This window comes from Zalophus californianus, chromosome 5 (assembly GCF_009762305.2).
Source record: "Zalophus californianus isolate mZalCal1 chromosome 5, mZalCal1.pri.v2, whole genome shotgun sequence".
Taxonomy (NCBI): Eukaryota; Metazoa; Chordata; class Mammalia; order Carnivora; family Otariidae; genus Zalophus; species Zalophus californianus.
The window spans coordinates 55,088,312-55,107,302 of record NC_045599.1 but is presented as its reverse complement, the minus strand read 5'-3'; the positions used below and the strand labels follow the sequence as shown (position 1 = coordinate 55,107,302).

The 18,991-nt window shown below is 40.5% G+C and overlaps 1 protein-coding gene across 8 annotated transcripts in view; it reads right to left on the bottom strand.

Annotated features, from left to right (window-relative positions):
* The window catches only part of ARHGEF28 (Rho guanine nucleotide exchange factor 28), a 321,591-nt gene that overhangs the window by 124,453 nt on the left and 178,147 nt on the right, over positions 1-18,991 (bottom strand). For 6 of the 8 annotated variants that reach the window (XM_027606410.1, XM_027606415.2, XM_027606414.2 and 3 more), the window contains exons 8-9: positions 14,543-14,595; positions 13,914-13,974 (exon numbers count right to left, since the gene is read on the bottom strand). The exons of 1 other annotated variant lie outside the window; for it this stretch is intronic. In XM_027606410.1, the coding sequence (XP_027462211.1) occupies positions 13,914-13,974; positions 14,543-14,595 (114 nt within the window). Of the gene's footprint in view, positions 1-13,913; positions 13,975-14,542; positions 14,864-14,986; positions 15,414-18,991 lie in introns of those variants that run through there. One more of the 8 variants, XM_027606416.2, reaches the window with a different exon arrangement.

Sequence of the window (18,991 nt, the reverse complement as noted above, 5' to 3'; positions counted from 1 at the left end):
ACAAGATGAAAAAAATCACCTCAGCAAAAAGAACAAGAGATAGTACTGTCAGCCAGGGACCTACTCAATGCGGACATTAGTACAATGTCGGACCTATAGTTCAGAATCATGAGGTTAAAGATACTAGCTGGGCTTGAAAAAAGCGTGGAAGTTATTAGAGAAACCCTTCCTGGAGAAATAAAAGAACTAAAATCTAACCAAGTCGAAATCAAAAAGGCTATTAATGAGGTGCAATCAAAAATGGGGGCACTAACTGCTAGGATAAATGAGGCAGGAGAGAGAATCAGCGATATAGAAGACCAAATGATGGAAAATAAAGAGGCTGAGAAAAAGAGAGATAAACAACTACAGGACCACGAGGGCAGAATTCAAGAGATAAGCAATATGATAAGACGAAACAACATTAGAATAATTGGGATCCCAGAAGAAGAAGAAAGAGAGAGAGGGGCAGAAGGTATATTGGAGCAAATAATAGCAGAGAACTTCCCTAATGTGAGGAAGGAAACAGGCATCAAAATCCAGGAGGCACAGAGAACCCCTCTCAAAATCAATAAAAATAGGTCAACACCCCGACATCTAATAGTAAAACTTACGAGTTTCAGAGACAAAGAGAAAATCCTGAAAGCAGCTCGGGAGAAGAGATATGTAACCTACAATGGTAAAAATATTAGATTGGCAACAGACCTATCCACAGAGACCTGGCAGGCCAGAAAGGACTGGCATGATATCTTCAGAGCACTAAACGAGAAAAATATGCACCAAGAATACTATATCCAGCTAGGCTATCATTGAAAATAGAAGGAGAGATAAAAAGCTTCCAGAACAAACAAAAACTAAAGGAATTTGCAAACACAAAACCAGCCCTCCAAGAAATATTGAAAGGGGTCCTCTAAGCAAAGAGAGAGACAAAAAACAGCACAGATCAAAAGGAACAGAGACAATATACAGTTAACAGTCATCTTAGAGGCAATACAATGGCACTAAATTCATACCTTTCAATAGTTACCCTGAATGTAAATGGGCTCAATGCCCCAATCAAAAGACACAGGCTATCAGATTGGATTAAAAAACAAGACCCATCCATATGCTGTCTGCAAGAGACTCATTTTAGACCCAAAGACACCCCCAGATTGAAAGTGAAGGGGTGGAAAACCATTTGCCATGCTAATGGACACCAAAAGAAAGCTGGGGTGGCAATCCTTATATCAGACAAATGAGATTTTAAACCAAAGACTGTAATAAGAGATGAGGAAGGACACTATACCCTACTTAAAGGGTCTATCCAACAAGAAGATCTAACAATTGTAAATATCTATGCTCCGAACATGGGAGCAGCCAATTATATAAGGCAATTAATAACAAAAGCAAAGAAACACATCAACAGCAATACAATAATAGTGGGGGACTTTAACACCCCCCTGACTGAAATGGACAGATCATCTAAGCAAAAGATCAACAAGGAAATAAAGACTTTAAATGACACACTGGACCAAATGGACTTCACAGACATATTCAGAACATTCCATCCCAAAGCAACGGAATACACAGTCTTCTCTATTGCCCATGGAACATTCTCCAGAATTGATCACATCCTAGGTCACAAATCAGGTCTCAACTGGTACCAAAAGATTGGGATCATTCCCTGCATATTTTCAGACCACAATGCTTTGAAACTAGAACTCAATCACAAGAGGAAAGTCGGAAAGAACTCAAATACATGGAGGCTAAAGAGCATCCTACTAAAGAATGAATGGGTCAACCAGGAAATTAAAGAAGAATTAAAAAAATTCATGGAAACCAATGAAAATGAAAACACAACTGTTCAAAATCTTTGGGATACAGCAAAGGCAGTCCTGAGAGGAAAGTCTATAGCAATACAAGCCTTTCTCAAGAAACAAGAAAGGTCTCAAATACACAACCTAACCCTACACTAAAGGAGCTAGAGAAAGAACAGCAAATAAAGCCTAAACCCAGCAGGAGAAGAGAAATAATAAAGATCAGAGCAGAAATCAATGAAATAGAAACCAAAAGAACAGTAGAACAGATCAACGAAACTAGGAGCTGGTTCTTTGAAAGAATTAACAAGATTGATAAACCCCTGGCCAGACTGATCAAAAAGAAAAGAGAAATGACCCAAATCAACAAAATCATGAATGAAAGAGGAGAGATCACAACCGACACCAAAGAAATACAAACAATTATAAGAACATATTATGAGCAACTCTATGCCAGCAAATTAGATAACCTGGAAGCAAATGGGTGCATTCCTAGAGATGTATCAACTACAAAATTGAGCCAGGAAGAAATAGAAAACCTGAACAGACCTATAACCACTAAGGAAATTGAAGCAGTCATCAAAAATCTCCCAAGAAACAAAAGCCCAGGGCCAGATGGCTTCCCAGGGGAATTCTATCAGACATTTAAAGAATTAATACCTATTCTCCTGAAACTGTTCCAAAAATAGAAATGGAAGGAAAACTTCCAAACTCATTTTATGAGGCCACCATTACCTTGATCCCAAAACCAGACAAAGACCCCATCAAAAAGGAGAACTACAGACCAATATCCTTGATGAACATGGATGCAAAAATTCTCACCAAAATACTAGCCAATAGGGTCCAACAGTACATTAAAAGGATTATTCACCATGACCAAGTGGGATTTATCCCTGGGCTACAAGGCTGATTCAACATCCGCAAATCAATCAACGTGATACAATACATTAACAAAAGAACAAGAATCATATGATCCTCTCAATAGATGCAGAAAAAGCATTTGACAAAGTACAGCATCCTTTCTTGATCAAAACTCTTCAGAGTATAGGGATAGAGGGTACATACCTCATAAAAGCCATCTATGAAAAAACCTACAGCGAATATCATTCTCAATGATATTCAGAAACGCGGTCAGAAACGCGGCAGGGATGTCCACTCTCACCACTGCTATTCAACATAGTATTAGAAGTCCTAGCCACAGCAATCAGAAAACAAAAAGAAATCAAAGGCATCCAAATCGGCAAAGAGGAAGTCAAACTCTCACTCTTTGCAGATGATATGATACTGTATATGGAAAACCCAAAAGACTCCACCCCAAAACTGCTAGAACTCATACAGGAATTCAGTCAAGTAGCAGGCTATAAAATCAATGCACAGAAATCAGTGGCATTCCTATACACCAACAACAAGACAGAAGAGAGAGAAATCAAGGAGTCGATCCCATTTACAATTGCACCCAAAACCATAAGATACCTAGGAATAAATTTAACCAAAGAGGCAAAGGATCTGTACTCAGAAAACTATAAAATACTCAGGAAAGAAATTGAAGAAGACACAAAGAAATGGAAAAACGTTCCATGCTCATGGATTGGAAGAACAAACATTGTGAAAATGTCAATGCTACCTAGAGCAATCTACACATTCAATGCAATCCCCATCCAAATACCATCCACTTTTCTCAAAGAAATGGAAAAAGTAATCCTAAAATTTGTATGGAAGCGGAAGAGACCCCAAATAGCCAGAGGAATGTTGAAAAAGAAAAGCAAAGCTGGCGGCATCACAATTCTGGACTTCCAGCTCTATTACAAAGCTGTCATCATCAAGGCAGTATGGTACTGGCACAAAAACACACACATAGATCAACAGAACAGAATAGAGAGCCCAGAAATGGACCCTCAACTCTATGGTCAACTCATCTTTGACTAAGCAGGAAAGAATGTCCAATGGAAAAAAGACAGTCTCTTCAACAAATGGTGTTGGGAAAATTGGACAGCCACATGCAGAAGAATGAAACTGGATCATTTCCTTACACCACACACAAAAATAGACTCCAAATGGTTGAAAGACCTAAACGTGAGACAGGAGTCTATCCAAATCCTAAAGGAGAACACAGGTAGCAACCTCTTCGACCTCAGCCGCAACAACTTCTTCCTAGAAACATCGCCAAAAGCAAGGGAAGGGCAAAAATGAACTATTGGGATTTCATCAAGATAAAAAGCTTTTGCACAGCAAAAGAAACAGTCCACAAAACCAAAAGACAACCGACAGAATGGGAGAAAATATTTGCAAATGACATATCAGATAAAGGACTAGTATCCAAAATCCATAAAGAACTTATCAAACTCAACACCCAAAGAACAAATAATCCAATCAAGAAATGGGCAGAAGACATGAACAGACATTTTTCCAAAGAAGACATCCAAATGGCCAACAGACACTTGAAAAACTCAAGTTTTGAGTTGAGCGATGCTCAACATCGCTCGGAATCAGGGAAATCCAAATCAAAACCTCAATGAGATACCACCTCACACCCGTCAGAATGGCTAAAATTAACAAGTCAGGAAACAACAGATGTTGGCGGGGATGCGGAGGAAGGGGAACCCTCCTACACTGTTGGTGGGAATGCAAGCTGGTGCAACCACTCTGGAAAACAGTACGGAGGTTCTTTAAACAGTTGAAAATAGAGCTACCATACGATCCAGCAATTGCACTACTGGGTATTTACCACAAAGATACAAATGTAGGGATCCGAAGGGGTACATGCACCCCAATGTTTATAGCAGCAATGTCCACAATAGCCAAACTGTGGAAAGAGCCAAGATGTCCATCGACAGATGAATGGATAAAGAAGATGTGGTATATATACACAATGGAATATTATGCAGCCATCAGAAGGAATGAGATCTTGCCATTTGCAACGACGTGGATGGAACTGGAGGGTGTTATGCTGAGTGAAATAAGTCAATCAGAGAAAGACATGTATCATATGACCTCACTGATATGAGGAATTCTTAATCTCAGGAAACAAACTGAGTGTTGCTGAGTGGTGGGGGGTGGGAGGGATGGGGTGGCTGGGTGATAGACATTGGGGAGGGTATGTGCTATGGTGAGCACTGTGAATTGTGCAAGACTGTTGAATCACAGATCTGTACTTCTGAAACAAATAATGCAAGATATGTTAAGAAAAAAGAAAAAGAAGAAGATAGCAGGAGGGGAAGAATGAAAGGGAGTAAGTCGGAGGGGGAGAGGAACCATGAGAGACGATGGACTCTGAAAAACAAACTGAGGGTTCTAGAGGGGAGGGGGGTAGGGGGATGGGTTAGCCTGGTGATGGGTATTAAGGAGGGCACATTCTGCATGGAGCACTGGGTGTTATGCACAAACAATGAATCATGGAACACTACATCAAGAACTAATGATGTAATGTATGGTGATTAACATAACAAAAAGGAAGGAAGGAAGGAAGGAAGGAAGGAAGAAAGGGTAGCTGATCTTGAATATGCTACTAGAGTACTAGCTCTGACAAAGCTAATTAGACATTAAAAGATGATATGCTGGAACTAATTTTAATTTTTCATAAACAAATAGTGTCTCTTTGGAGTTAATAGGTTCCCAAGAGGCAACCCCAGTGAGAGGCTCCCATGTGCACCTGAGGGTAAGCGCGTCTACCCAGTTAGATCACAGAAATCTTATTGGCAGACAAATCTCTAGAGCATGGATGAAACCCAGCTAGCTTACTCAAAGTCTTCTACTCAAGTTCTGGAAAACTTTAACTTTACTCTGTGATTTTTTTTTTGTTATTTTAATTATTATAAAGAACCACATTTACTACTAGATCTCCTGTTCAATTTGCAATGGTACCACTTCTCTATACTTTAGCTCATACACATCCTTCCACAGAATCTCATACTATGAAGAATAAATTCTATTGGCTTTCTTGCTCATGCCTGAAGTAAGGGGCCATATTTCATACCAATGTCTTCTCAATTAGCCACTCTAAAAGTTAAACCAACTTGTCCAAATGAATTGTAAGCTTTCATGCCAGGGAATATAAGCATTAACTGCCCTGAAGTCCCTTCCAAGGGATTAACCACTGGTACTCAAAAAAGAGCAAGCCTAAACTCACATAAGCACACTTGCCCACTGCAATGAAGCCCAGAGCCCAGGGATTCCTCTGTGAGAGCAATTCCTTCATTAAATGTCTGGACACACTGGTATACTCAAGGATTTCAGCACAAGAAAAGGGGAAGAAATCTGTGGCTGGAATTTTAACTTTCCATGTAAAAATTTTAAATATTATTTCCACAACATATTTCCTATTTTTCATTTGTTTCATGTTTTATAAATTAGTAGTTTCCTTAATATTTATTTTTGTTTGAATTTTATAATCATTTGACTTAAACATCAAAATAGAATCTTTAGGGATGGAGCCTATGTGATTTACTCATTCACTAATAAGCTAGTTTATGTGGAGTTGAGGTCTTATTCTGGAGAATGAAAATTTAGAATTCATATATAATGAGGAAATGATGGTCTCTTTAACCAACAGTGTTGGGAAAACTAGACAGCCACATGCAAAGAATGAAACTGGACCACTTTTCTTTCACCATACACATACACAAAAAAAACTCAAAGTGGGTTAAAGACCTAACTATGAGACCTGAAGCCACAAAAACCTGAAAAGAGCACAGGCAGTAATCTCTCTGACATCAGCCATGGCAACAATTTTCTAGATATGTCTCCTGAGGCAAGGGAAATAAAAGCAAACTACTGGGACTACAAAACAAAAAAATTTCTGCACAGTGAAGGAAACCTCAACAAAACTAAAAGGCAACTTATGGAATTAGAGAAGATATTTGCAAATGACATATCCAATAAAGAGTTAGCTAACCTAAAAAATATAAAGAATGGATACAACTTAATACCCAAAAAACAAATAACCCAATTAAAAAATGAGAAGACATGAACAGACATTTCTCCAAAGAAGGCATATGGCCAACAGACACATGAAAAGATGGTCAATATCACTCATCATCAGGGAAATGCAAATCAAAACCACAGTGAGTTATGACCTCACACCCATCAGAATGGCTAAAATCGAAAACACAAGAAACAACAAATGCTGGCGAGGTTGTGGAGAAAAAGGAACCCTTGTTCACTGCTGGCAGAAATGCAACCTGGTGCAGCCGCTCTGGAAAAGTATGCCTGTTCCTCAAAAAATTAAAAATCAAACTACACTACAACTGAGCAATCACACTGGTATTTAACCCCAAAATACAGAAACACTAATTCAAAGGGATACACGCACCCTGATGTTTATAGTAGCATTATCTACACAGCCAAAGTGTGGAAGCAGCCCAAATGTCTATTGATTGATGAACAGATCAAGAAGATGTGGTATGTATATACAATGGAATATTGTCCAGCCATAAAAAAGAATGAAATTTTGCCATTTGCAACAACATGGATGGAGCTAAAGAGTATAATGCTAAACAAAATAAGTCAGAGAAAGACAAATACCATATGATCTCAGTCATATGTGGAATCTAAGAAACAAAAGAAGCAAAAAACAAAACAAACAACCAAAGGAAAAAAGAGAAAGAGAGAAACCAAGAAACAGACTCTTAACTATAGAGAACTGTTGGTTACCAGAGGGGAGGTGGGTGGAGGAATGGGTGAAATAGGGGATGGGGATTAAAGAGTACACTTATCATGATGAAAAAAAAAATTTAAATTCAGAGAAAAAACTACCCTTTTTCTCCTCCCTCAGTTACATTTCAGAAATTAAGTTGGTTTGTTGAATGAAAGCAGAAGGCAGTTTGGCTTGTACCACGGGTACAAATATCAGGCATCCTTGTAAAGCCCTTATGACATTAGTGTAAACCCAGTTCACTTCCTCTCCATCTGTGTCCCTGGAAATGTACAGGTACATTTATGTCATTAAATGACTCTGAAAGCAAGTGACAATCACTGGATTTTCTCTCAGTAGTTTTTTTCCAAAGTTTTTACATTTCCCACGTATCTATGATATTGATGATGATACTCATTCAAAGTCTGCAAACCCAATACAAATTGGCTTCCATTCATTGCTTTTGCCATCTATTGCAATACAAGTAGAACCACATTTCCCCAACTCTAAGAAGATGGAAACCCCAGGAAGTCAGGGGTGATTTCAGCAAAGCAGAGCTCCCTCAAGGAAGTACATCATGGTTCTCAACCTTGGGCCACACTGAGAATCACCTGGGGAACTTTAAGAACTCTAAGTGTGGGCTTCACTCCAGACCAGTTAAATCAGATTTCTCTGGGAATGGACACAGGTTTCAGTATTATTAAAGCTCCAAGGGTAATCCCAATGTGCAGGCTAAGTTTAGAACCATAGGTTGAGTGCCTATACAACTCTTAACCTTAACTCACTTTTATTTTGCGTTTTTTACATTTGTGAGCTAATAATAGGCAAAGCATAAGACTCATGGTTTCATCAGACAGTAGATTTGGGAATCCAGTTTAACACAGTGTTTGTGTATGTGTTTTTTAATCAGAAGAAAAGCAATATAATATTATATACCTCCAGTAAGGCTTTAGTTTCTTCATGTGCTCTAGTTTATAGTATATATTAACCTAAAAATCCCACAATTCTTTAATTCATGGGATAGAATTCTGCCAATAAATATTCTAATTGTCTAATTTAAAGAAAAATGCTTTATTCACATTCCACAAGAAAAATATGTCCAAACAATGAAGCCACAAATAGAACACTTATAGTAAAGGACCCAAACAGAGCTTGTAATATTCAGAATTCCAGTAAGTCAGTAATTTCTTCTACCAAAAACAATGTTTAAAACCTCAACAAGTGTAGTAAGAAAATTTCACTGAAGTCAACAGAAGGAATACGAGTCCATTTTTACAAATAACTTTGCATTTTCAGTGGTCTTGGGTTATGTCTCCATTCCTAGCCCCAGTTCCTTTATTTCAAAATCCAATCACTGATAAGCTTTGGTTTGTGGTAAAGAAATGAAAACTGGCTCCCCCCACCACCACCACCACAAAGGAATCCACAGAAGATTCTGTAGCCTGGGGCATAGAGAAAGATCTGCCAAAAATCAGACTTCAAAACTTCTTTTTTAGAAGGTTGAGAGCTCTGCTAAGTTTCCTTCTCCCTGACACTTTTTTAGATATTCCTTCATGTTTAACATTCTTGATATCTCAACATAGATACACATGTGTTATTAAATAACAGCCAACAGAGGGCCCACTTCCTCTGACATGGGTCCCAGATATTTTTTTTTTTAAGATTTTATTTATTTATTTGTCAGAGAGAGAGAGAGAGAGAGAGCACAAGCAGGGGGAAAGGCAGGCAGATGGAGAAGCAGGCTCCTTGCTCAGGAAAGAACCTGATGCAGGAATCGACCCAGGATCACGGGACCATGACCTGAGCTGAAGGCAGATGCTTAACTGACTGAGCCACCCAGGCATCCCATGGGTCCTAGATCTTAAGATTCCCTGCTGTTTGGAATCATCTCAAAACTGTTCCCACAAACAACTTAAAAGTGCTGTTTTATATGCTTGTATAACTTAGCGTCATTAATTTCATTTCTAAACTTTTAGTTAATATAAGAGAACAAAGATTAACCCGGTTAGCCCTACTTATTTGGTGCTTTATGCCAAACCATCAGGATTCACTACACAGTCTCCATGCACCTTACCACTGAAATCCATGGGCTTGGACCTCTCCCAGATAGACCCACAAATGGGGATCCCAAAAAACAAGTTTGTACTACACCAAACATTCTGCTCTAGAGGGGCTGATCCTCTGGATCTTCCAATGATTTCCATCCAGCTTCCGTTTACTAAAAATATTTTTCCCTAAGCTTCCTATGTAGCACCTTTGTTTCTCCTTCTGGGTCTTTTCTGTAGTCCTGAGAGTCTGTGCTGTCTAGGTTAAGCAATTTGAAACACTTTGTTTCCTACTGAACATTTCTGTCTATTTCTGCTTCCTTCTCATGATTGGTCTGGATCAATTTTTTTGGGTATCAGGTCAGGTTTCTTTCCACACCAGCTTTGGCTTATCTCTCTCCTGGGTACCCACACCTCCCAGCCCCAACACATACTAACTAAAAGATTAAAAGGTTTCCTTTTTCTCATGTTACCTATAAGTAACCAACAGTAATAGCAATGAAGTGACCCAAAATACTGAAGAATAATTGGGATTTGAACCTCAGCATATACTGAAAATCAGGTCACTCTATAAAATCAAACAATACATATTATAAAAAGAAGAGCTTTTCTTCTCACTGATAAATACTGACTGGCAAAATCTAAGACATTTTCCCCTTCTTCTTAGAAAAGTAACCCCTATTTTTTGTAGAAAAATGTACAGAATCATTTTAAGCTACCTACTAACACAGAACTTACTTATGGCATATAATGTTAAATGAATAAAACAGGGCACAAAATTCAATTGTTTACATGATCACAACTATGTTAAAAATAGATGCACCTAAAAATACTGGTAGGAATACAGCTAAGTTTAATAGCAGCTGCTTTGGGTGAGCAAAATATAGGGTTGTTTCTCTCTTTTCCTAAAGGTTCTAAAATTCCCAATTTTTCTACTGTGAGCATTTATTGCTTCCACAATTTAAAAATATTATTTTTGGGGCGCCTGGGTGGCTCAGGTATTGAGCGTCTGCCTTTGGCTCAGGTCATGATCCCAGGGTCTTGGGATCAAGCCCTGCATCGGGCTCCCTGCTCAGCAGGAAGCCTGCTTCTCCTCTCCCTCTCCCCCTGCTTGTGTTCCCTCTCTCGCTGTCTCTCTCTCTCTCTGTCAACTAAATAAAATCTTTAAAAATTTTAAAATTAAAATTAAAAAATTTTTAAAATAAAAATATTATTTTTTCCAAAAGCCTTATTTTGACATGATATTCTATATGAAATCTTCTCTGGTACACTCTCTGCCAGCCAGACCCGGGGTAGTAAATGCAGCCTTCCTTCCTGCCCAGAGCTTTAAGGTACTGGGACTTCTCAAGCATAGAACCATGATGCCAACCAATTCCATCACCACCTCCCCTAATGTCTCTACCTCCCTATCTTGTCCCTTGAGGAAAGTTAAAACATGCTCACATGGTTCTTGTTTTAACCAATCTGTCTCACCAATCCTTCATTTTTTCTATTCAAATAGTTCTACAATGTACAGCTGTAGGTAGATAACTCTCAAGCCATCTTTAGTCCAATGCAGGACATGGCTGATAAATTATTGCAGGAAAAGCAACATCAGTGTGAATGTCACTAAATCTGGTCTGACATACACAACTTCACTCACACTCTGGAGTATCACTTGCTAAGAAAGCAGGAGTGTCACCTTCCAGGAGCTTCTGTAATTCACCTGCCACATTGGCACTCTTGATTTGCAGTCCTCCAGGACAAACTTAACTTTTAACTGAAAATCTTCATTTCTAATGAGGCACACAGTTCTATTTTTTTTCAAATTCAACCCTTTAAAAGTAGAGTTCACAAGACAGCAACGTATCAGCCATTTGCAACTTGGCTGATGCAATGATGGTTTATGCATCTTCATTTGCAGGTGGGATTCCAAGAAGGCAGCTGAAGCTCACCATCCCTCCAAATTCTCACAGCTGTCCCCTTGCTCGTGCTTGATGTTCACTTCCCTTCTCCTTGGCACAGCATTTGCTGGGGCCCACTACTGAGCTTCTATTTCTTAATCCTACTGAGTCCTGCAGACTTGAGCCAAACAGACTCTCTCTCCCTTCTTAATTTCTCTACTGACCCATCTCAACAGAGCCATCACTCCTGAACATCCCCTTACTACTCACTGAGGTGGTTCAGAGGCACTGGCATGGATGAGCTTACCAGCTATTACCCACCCAAGACATCATCTCTGCAATCAACAGTCCTTTTCAGTGTATGAACTAATGGCCAGTAGGATTCTTGATGCTCTGATGATCAACAATACAAAGGGAACTTCTGGGGCAATAAAAACTAAAGTTGTAAGTTAATTCCTCAGCCACACTAGTCATACATCACACACACAATAGAACTATGTGGCTACTATTCATGTTGAATAGTACAGATATAAAACATGTCCATCATCACAGCAAGTTCTACTGTAACAGCACCGATGTAGTTTATGAGAGCATGCTAAACTAACATCATACCATTCTGAATAATACAAATCAGCAAAGAAATAAACCTCAATCCCATATTTATCAGTATGTCCTAGGAGACTGAGCAGAATGTAAGTACATATAAAATAACACAACAGTTTGGAAGTGGCCTTGTGGAAAAGCTGTTTCAATTTCCAGACTCCAGCTTATCATCCAACTATTGCTCACTGCTTCCTGTCCCCTTCTGTCCCAGAAGGTTCTTTTAAAATCTATTACCATTTTCTTTGCATAAAGTCAGGTAAGTTTTTTCAATCCTAAAAGTTTAAATGAAGAAAAAAGCCAATGTTAGCACAAGGAATAATCATTTGTGGCCATTTTCACTGGGGATTAAAGTCATACAAGTTTGTCTCAAATCATTTATTACGATCCTCCTCAGACACAATGATGTTACTGACAAAACACACCGATTAGGTCAGGCTACTATATTCTCCTTACCACGGGGCTTCTTACCCAGCAAATGTACTGGTTTGAGAATGGAGTTTTTAAAAGTGAAAATTAAGATCATCCTATGTAATACTTGTAACAGCCGACATTCCTCCCCCTCCAGCAATTTGTCTTAGTAAACATTCTTCAAAGCTAACATTCCTGGGAGCATGATGTAATTTGTAGATGAGACATCCTGTATGCTCGAGCAGCAGGTATGCTCCTGGGTTTAATGGCCTCCAAGAGTCATTTAAACTGAGATGTTTGCTTCCATTTCCCCTTCCTCTTCCCCTCTTCTGGAAGTACATTATCACCCTTACCTTATATAGCAGAAATATTCAAGGTGTGCGGATTGCTTGGCAGAGTCTAAGTTTCTGTTCCAGTTTCAGTGGTAGTACCCCATCCGAAGAGATCGGACAAACACCACTGGCTTGGAGCCAAGCTACGGGCAGCACAGCCAACGGCCGCTGATGATCGTGCTTTCTCCTCACCGTGCTTTATTCTTCATGACTCGCCCCCCACCGCTGTCACTGTTCTGCCCATACCTGCCAAACGTGCCAACAACACTCCACTGGCCTCCAGCGAGACCCCTGCACCGCGAGGCTCCAGGCCTGGCCCCCTCACTACTGAACTCACCCTGGGCATCATCTCCGTCCTCCCCCTTCCACCTCAGCCTGAGCACTCCTCTACCACTGCTAATACCACCCCACTCCTGGCAACACCTGGCACCTAGCTCTGTGCCGGGGCTTTCCACTTAGCCCCAGAGGTCTGCACAGACCACCCAGGGGCCCATAGGAGACATCAGCTGATGGCCCAGGTTACGTATGTCCTCCAGCCTCCAACAGCTTCCTCAGACTCAAACTCAAAGGGGAACTCTAGGACCCAGATTAGCCCTCAAGAACTAGCAAGCGGCCAGAGAGACCTGGGGACGTGCCCTAGGATGATGTGGACTAGAATCTGTAGGTAGATGAGAATGTCCAGTCGTGGGGAAAAACTACCTTCACTGTGCCATCAGATCTCCTGGTGCCCAGACAACGTCTGGTCCTTCCTCAGGCTCGCTGGCTCAGCTCCAAGGGCCCCGCAACTGGGCATCAAAATGGGACGGTGGTAAGCCTGGGGTTCCAGGGCCAGGCAGAATGGAGTTAGGAGTCTCAGTCCCACCACGGGCTGTCTGCCAGGGGCCTCAGTCACTTCACCTGAAACTGAAGTTGGTGCCTACCTCAGAGAAGTTACGAGGTAACTAACACAGGATCAGTCCTAAGCCAGAGTCTGGCTCAGAGCTCAACTGCTCAGGCAAAGCCTTCATTGCTTTGTCTTGGTTTGTTTTTCAAAAGATTGTAAGTGGAGGCTCAACCCCAGAACTCAAAGTATTGTAACTGCTGCAGCAATAAAAATGTATCTGCATCAGTTTCGAAAACTAGACAAAGCTCCCAGGAAGGAAGGTTTTATTTTAAAATTTATTTTCTTCTGGTCCTCTCTATACCCAGGACTGGCATACTCTTAGGAGTACAGGGGAAAGCGCTATTTTGGAACATACCCGAATCTAGACTGTCCTGGTCTTCATGGTCATTCGGTTGAACCACCAGGTTTTCCACACACTGGAAAAGATAAGGTCAGGCAGGGTTTTGACAAAAATTACTTATGTGCCCCAATTCTGTTGATTTTTATCAACTCAGAAAAAGCCACCTCAGAAACTATCACTGAAGACATGTTACATGTCTCGCCACACATCAACAAAACTAGTCTTGTACTTACTCAGTGTTATTTAGGAGCTACAGAAAGGGAAGGACCCACCCCACGCGGAAGCCCTCCCTAGGTCCTTTCTTCCCAGGACGTCTCCCGAGCATACTCTTGCAGTCACATTGCTGGCAAACATTTGTAGCTACCCATCTTTAAGGAAAAACTTGGTTTTGGAAAATGTATATGTCTTGCATATACAACTGCAACCCAGAAAGACAGCCAGCTTTGGTCATGAAGAGTAGAGACTGAAAATGCAATAAAGCCAACTGAATTTCAAGTTATTCTAAATGTGACATGGGGGACACCCCTGGAGGTTTGTTTTTGGTATTTGGGGGGGGCATAAATTTGTTATTACCACTAGATCTTCACTTCTACTTCAGCTCTGGGGAAAAGTGCAAAAAAGAAAGAGGGGCAGAGAGTCATTACCTTTACATCCTCCTTCTCAGGTGATGATCGGCTGGTCGCCAAATTCTTAATCTCTGCAAAAGGAATGATCCTCATCAGGATCTGCTGATAGGAGCTTTCATTAAAAAAAAAAAAAGAAAGAAAGAAAGAAAGCAAGAAAAACCGAAAAGCAGGCAACAAATATAAACAAATTGCCCCAGGAGCTGTCTGTGCAGAGCTAGCCTAGGTTAGGCTTCTTAAAAATCAACTCTCCACAGAGTATGTGATGGCCCAACTGCTACACTCCGGTAATATTTGTGTGGACCAAGAGGTAAACAAGCCCAGGACCTCTTGCAGGAAATCCTGAGGGAAAAAAAAAAAAAAAATCATTAAATCAACAAATGCCCCTGATTCAGAAGGCAGGCTGCTCACAGAACGAAGGCTCTTCAAAATAGCCAAGATTCGAAGGACATGACTAGTACCTACCTGAGGATATCCCACATGTCTAGCTCCTCAAATACCACAGATTTCATGTTTCAAAAGGGCATAATTCATTCCAGATGAAGTTCTGCCTTTCCTTGGGCATCCTTGAAAGGCTGTAACACCAGCACAACCCTTGGGCTCCTACCACAGATGGTGCCAGGCTGAGCACGGACAGGCCCCAGGCACGCTGGGTACCCTTTTTCTGAATAAACCTTTCCTGGAAATATTAGTGGTTAGGATGTTCTAAGTTAAACAGGAAGGTTCATTTAAGGGGTATTTTCCTCTGGGTCTTGACTGGTTCTCTTCCCACTCAGTTGCCCGTAAACAAGAGCCACTATTGTTAATATATAACCACCAAAAGCAGACTTGGGCCTGGGGAAAATAAGCACTGGACACTCCTAGCAAGGGCAGGTAGTTAAGAAACTTTAGCAACAATGGTAGGAATATACACTATTGTGGGCCCATGGCCTCCTCTGGACCCTCTCAGCTGCCCTGCCTGATGCCAATTCTGGGGAAACCCCACTAGTTTACCTAGACAGTCCCTGCTCCACTTTGCCAGCCCATTAACTGAAGTCACCAGAGGCTTCACACCTCCAGGTGGATTTATTCAAGCTCCTCTTATTGCCAGGCACCGAAGCTAGGAGGTTCATTCATGTTCTTGCTTAGAAAAAGTATAAGGTACTTTCCTGACAAATCAGAGTCAGGCAAGGATAGAGCAGTCAACTCTCTCACCGTCCTGATGGGCTTTTTAAAATGTGCATAATAGAAACTTTGCATTTACTAACAATTAATGAGATATTTATACTCCACAGTAGTTTACTGCTCTTGAATCCATAATCCCTCTTAGCCCCATAGTTTAAAATGAAACGATAATAGCTTCAGTTTCACGTGGTCATGTCAACTGACATCAACAGGGATTAAGGATACGCGGACATCCAGCCTGGGCGGCTTTTGCTCTCTGGCACCCCCCACCTACCTTTAAATGCACACCCCACACAGGGCCTCCAGGTGGCAGCATAGTAACATCTGCTCAACAACAGGGTCAGCACTAGGAATGCCAAAATGAACCGACTTCTCCCTTCAAAAGCTGGCTGCTCAAGTGCCCAAATTCAAAACCCTAACATAAAGCTTTCTGCCCCAGTGCACAGATGCAGAAAGTGATGGGTGTAAAAGTTGGCTAGGTGGGGGAAAGAGCACCATTTGGTGAAGAAAGGGAGGGTAATGAGAACCCAAGTTTCAATAGACACTTCTGCCTAGACATCAAGAGAGTCGCACACATTTTTATTTTGCTATTATTTGCTAATATATTTTGCAATATTTTGCCCTATTTGCTAGGGCAGCTGATGAAAAGGAATAGCACGCATCTTGTTCAAGATCGTGCTAATGCAGAAGGCCACAGCATCTGAGAAAACCCAGCTTGCAGTAACAGAAGCTGGGTCATCATGGTAAGTGTGTTCAGATTCCAGCTTCTTGCCACTCTCAAAATTTCACTGTTTGCATACTGTCAGCCTACAGTTTTCCTTATTATCTACTGCATTTTTCTTTTGTTTTGGGTATAGTCTAATTAATGCCACTACCACAAACTATATTAAGAGAGACAAGTGTTTGTAAAATTTGTACTTCATCAGTTTAAAAATAGCTTTCAAAGTTATAAAATCTTTATGCAAACATTATTAAAAATAGTTGTGACCGTGTATAGATTCAGGATAATAATGTATCTTTAATTAATCTGGGACAATACACAGCTACATCCTAGAGCTTTTAAAGAATTTGGCATTCATTCAACCGGAATTTAATCAAATTGCTCTAGGAGAGTTTCTGCTAAATGACCAGGATGCTTTTACATTCACTCCACTGTAACACCAATGGCATAGTGCAATCAAACCACACATTGCCATAGCAACCTGCAGCAGATAATGGTATCAGTAACTTTTAAACGCCTATTAATCTTGCCTGCATGGCCCACCCAGAAGGATTATCCCCTCTAAATCCGATTTACCAAACTTAATAAACATGTTTTCTTATTGCCAAACTATAATGGAATAATAAATAATCTCTAATATTCATGTTCACCAGCGACACTGTACCAGCAAACAGGGTTTTCAAACAACAGGGTTAGGCAGCTCTAAGATGACTACCAGTGTTTTGTTAAGAAACAAATTAGCCTAATAGATCTCAACTCTGTGTTAAGTCTTACTGCCCCCTTTTGAAAAATGGGACCACAGAGGCTACACTTAAGCAAAGCAAAAGCTTACACTGAAAATACAGGACGATCAGTATTCTCCTTTAACTACCCTTTGCTGTATCATCTGACTCCTCCCAGGAAGGAGGCAAAAAAAAAAAAAATCATGATCAGAGCCAGCCAGACAACTACTGCTGCTTCATTCTTGGTTCAGGTTCAACTGTCCACAATCAAGTTCACAACTGGGTTAGATTGGCAGGGCATCATCACAAGTACAACTGAAAAACGAGGGTCATGCTCTCAGCTCACGCTGCCTCCCCCACAAAGGAGAGTGGTGCAGAGTCTTTGAATGGATCCTTTTCTCTCAACAGACTGAGTTCTGGGAAGGCTGGGTCCAAATTGATTTTGGCCCAACCCTTGAATCCCCAGTGCCAAGCGAGTGCCTGGCATATTAAAGGCATTGAATAAATGCTTCTCTCCTCCACCTCAATCTGGTGGCCCAAAATAGCTGATGAGATGTACTGGATCATTAGGCAAGCTCTAGGTCAGGACAGGGAAGGGAAAGTTGTTCACTTTTTTTGAAATACTAATTGAAACGCTTTGAATACCAGCACTGTTTATCATAACTTTTGAACTGCCAGATTGAGCAGACAGATGAATGCTTTTCCCTTTGCTTCCTCCCACCCCTCTAGCTGAGCCCCAAAACCACCCTTTCCTTTGCAGTTATGCACTGGTGTTTCCCTTCTAACAACTTTGCTTCAATTTATCACTTCAGTGTTTTATCCTAGTGTGTATGCCCAATTCACAAATCCCAGGGAACTAAAATGACAGAGGGAACAAATTTGAGAAACTCTCCTACTCTTAACTCACAGACTATCTTAATACTGTGCCCTTTTGTTTCAGTATCCCAATTACTCCATTTTTTCCTAAAAGTGGGGATACTGGTAAAAACTACCTTTTGGACTTCCCAGTATAAATATGGATTGGGAGAAAAGATAAGGCAATTATCTATAAAAATATGAGCATAAGCCCCATTAGTCTGTGAGCCCCAACAGTCCATTCAAGTGAACAAGCATTGTGGGGTCCCTGCTGAGCCACAGGATCAGCCAGGGAAAAGACGTCAAGGTGAAAGAAGAAATTCCTACCCTAAAGCAACTCCAAATGTATTATTTACAATATAATTTTCATATTTGCGCTCTACATCCTTTCAAAAAGAATTTGAAATCTTTTTTTACATACTTTAAATTACTTGTGACACTTTTTTGAGCCACAAAAAATAATTAAGAAAAAGCAAAAGAAAACCACTGTTAATGTTTTAGAATATACTTCTTCTCTACATGCATGTTTTTAACAGCTTTAAGGTATAATATCATACTAATTACCCATTTTAAGTGTACAATTCAATTATTTTGACAGAGTCAATGTTTTGCAATCATTAGCACAGGTTGAGAACATTTTCATTACCCCCAATAAGAAACCCTGTACCCATTAGCACTCACTACCCATTTCTCCCTAACTACCCCCCCCAACCCCGAAGGCAACCACCAATCTTCATTCTGTCTTAATGGATTTGTCTGTTCTGGATATTTCACATAAATGGCATCGCACAATATATGGTCTTTTGTATGGGGATTCTCTCACAGAATGTAATATTTTTAAGGTTCGTTCATGTTGTAATCTATCAGTAGTACATCCCTTTTTATTGCCAAATGCCATTCCACTATATGGATGGACCACATTTTGTATATCCACTCCTGATGGGCATCTAGGTTGCTCCCGCCTTTTGGCAGGTACGAATAATGCTGCTATGAACACTAGCATACATG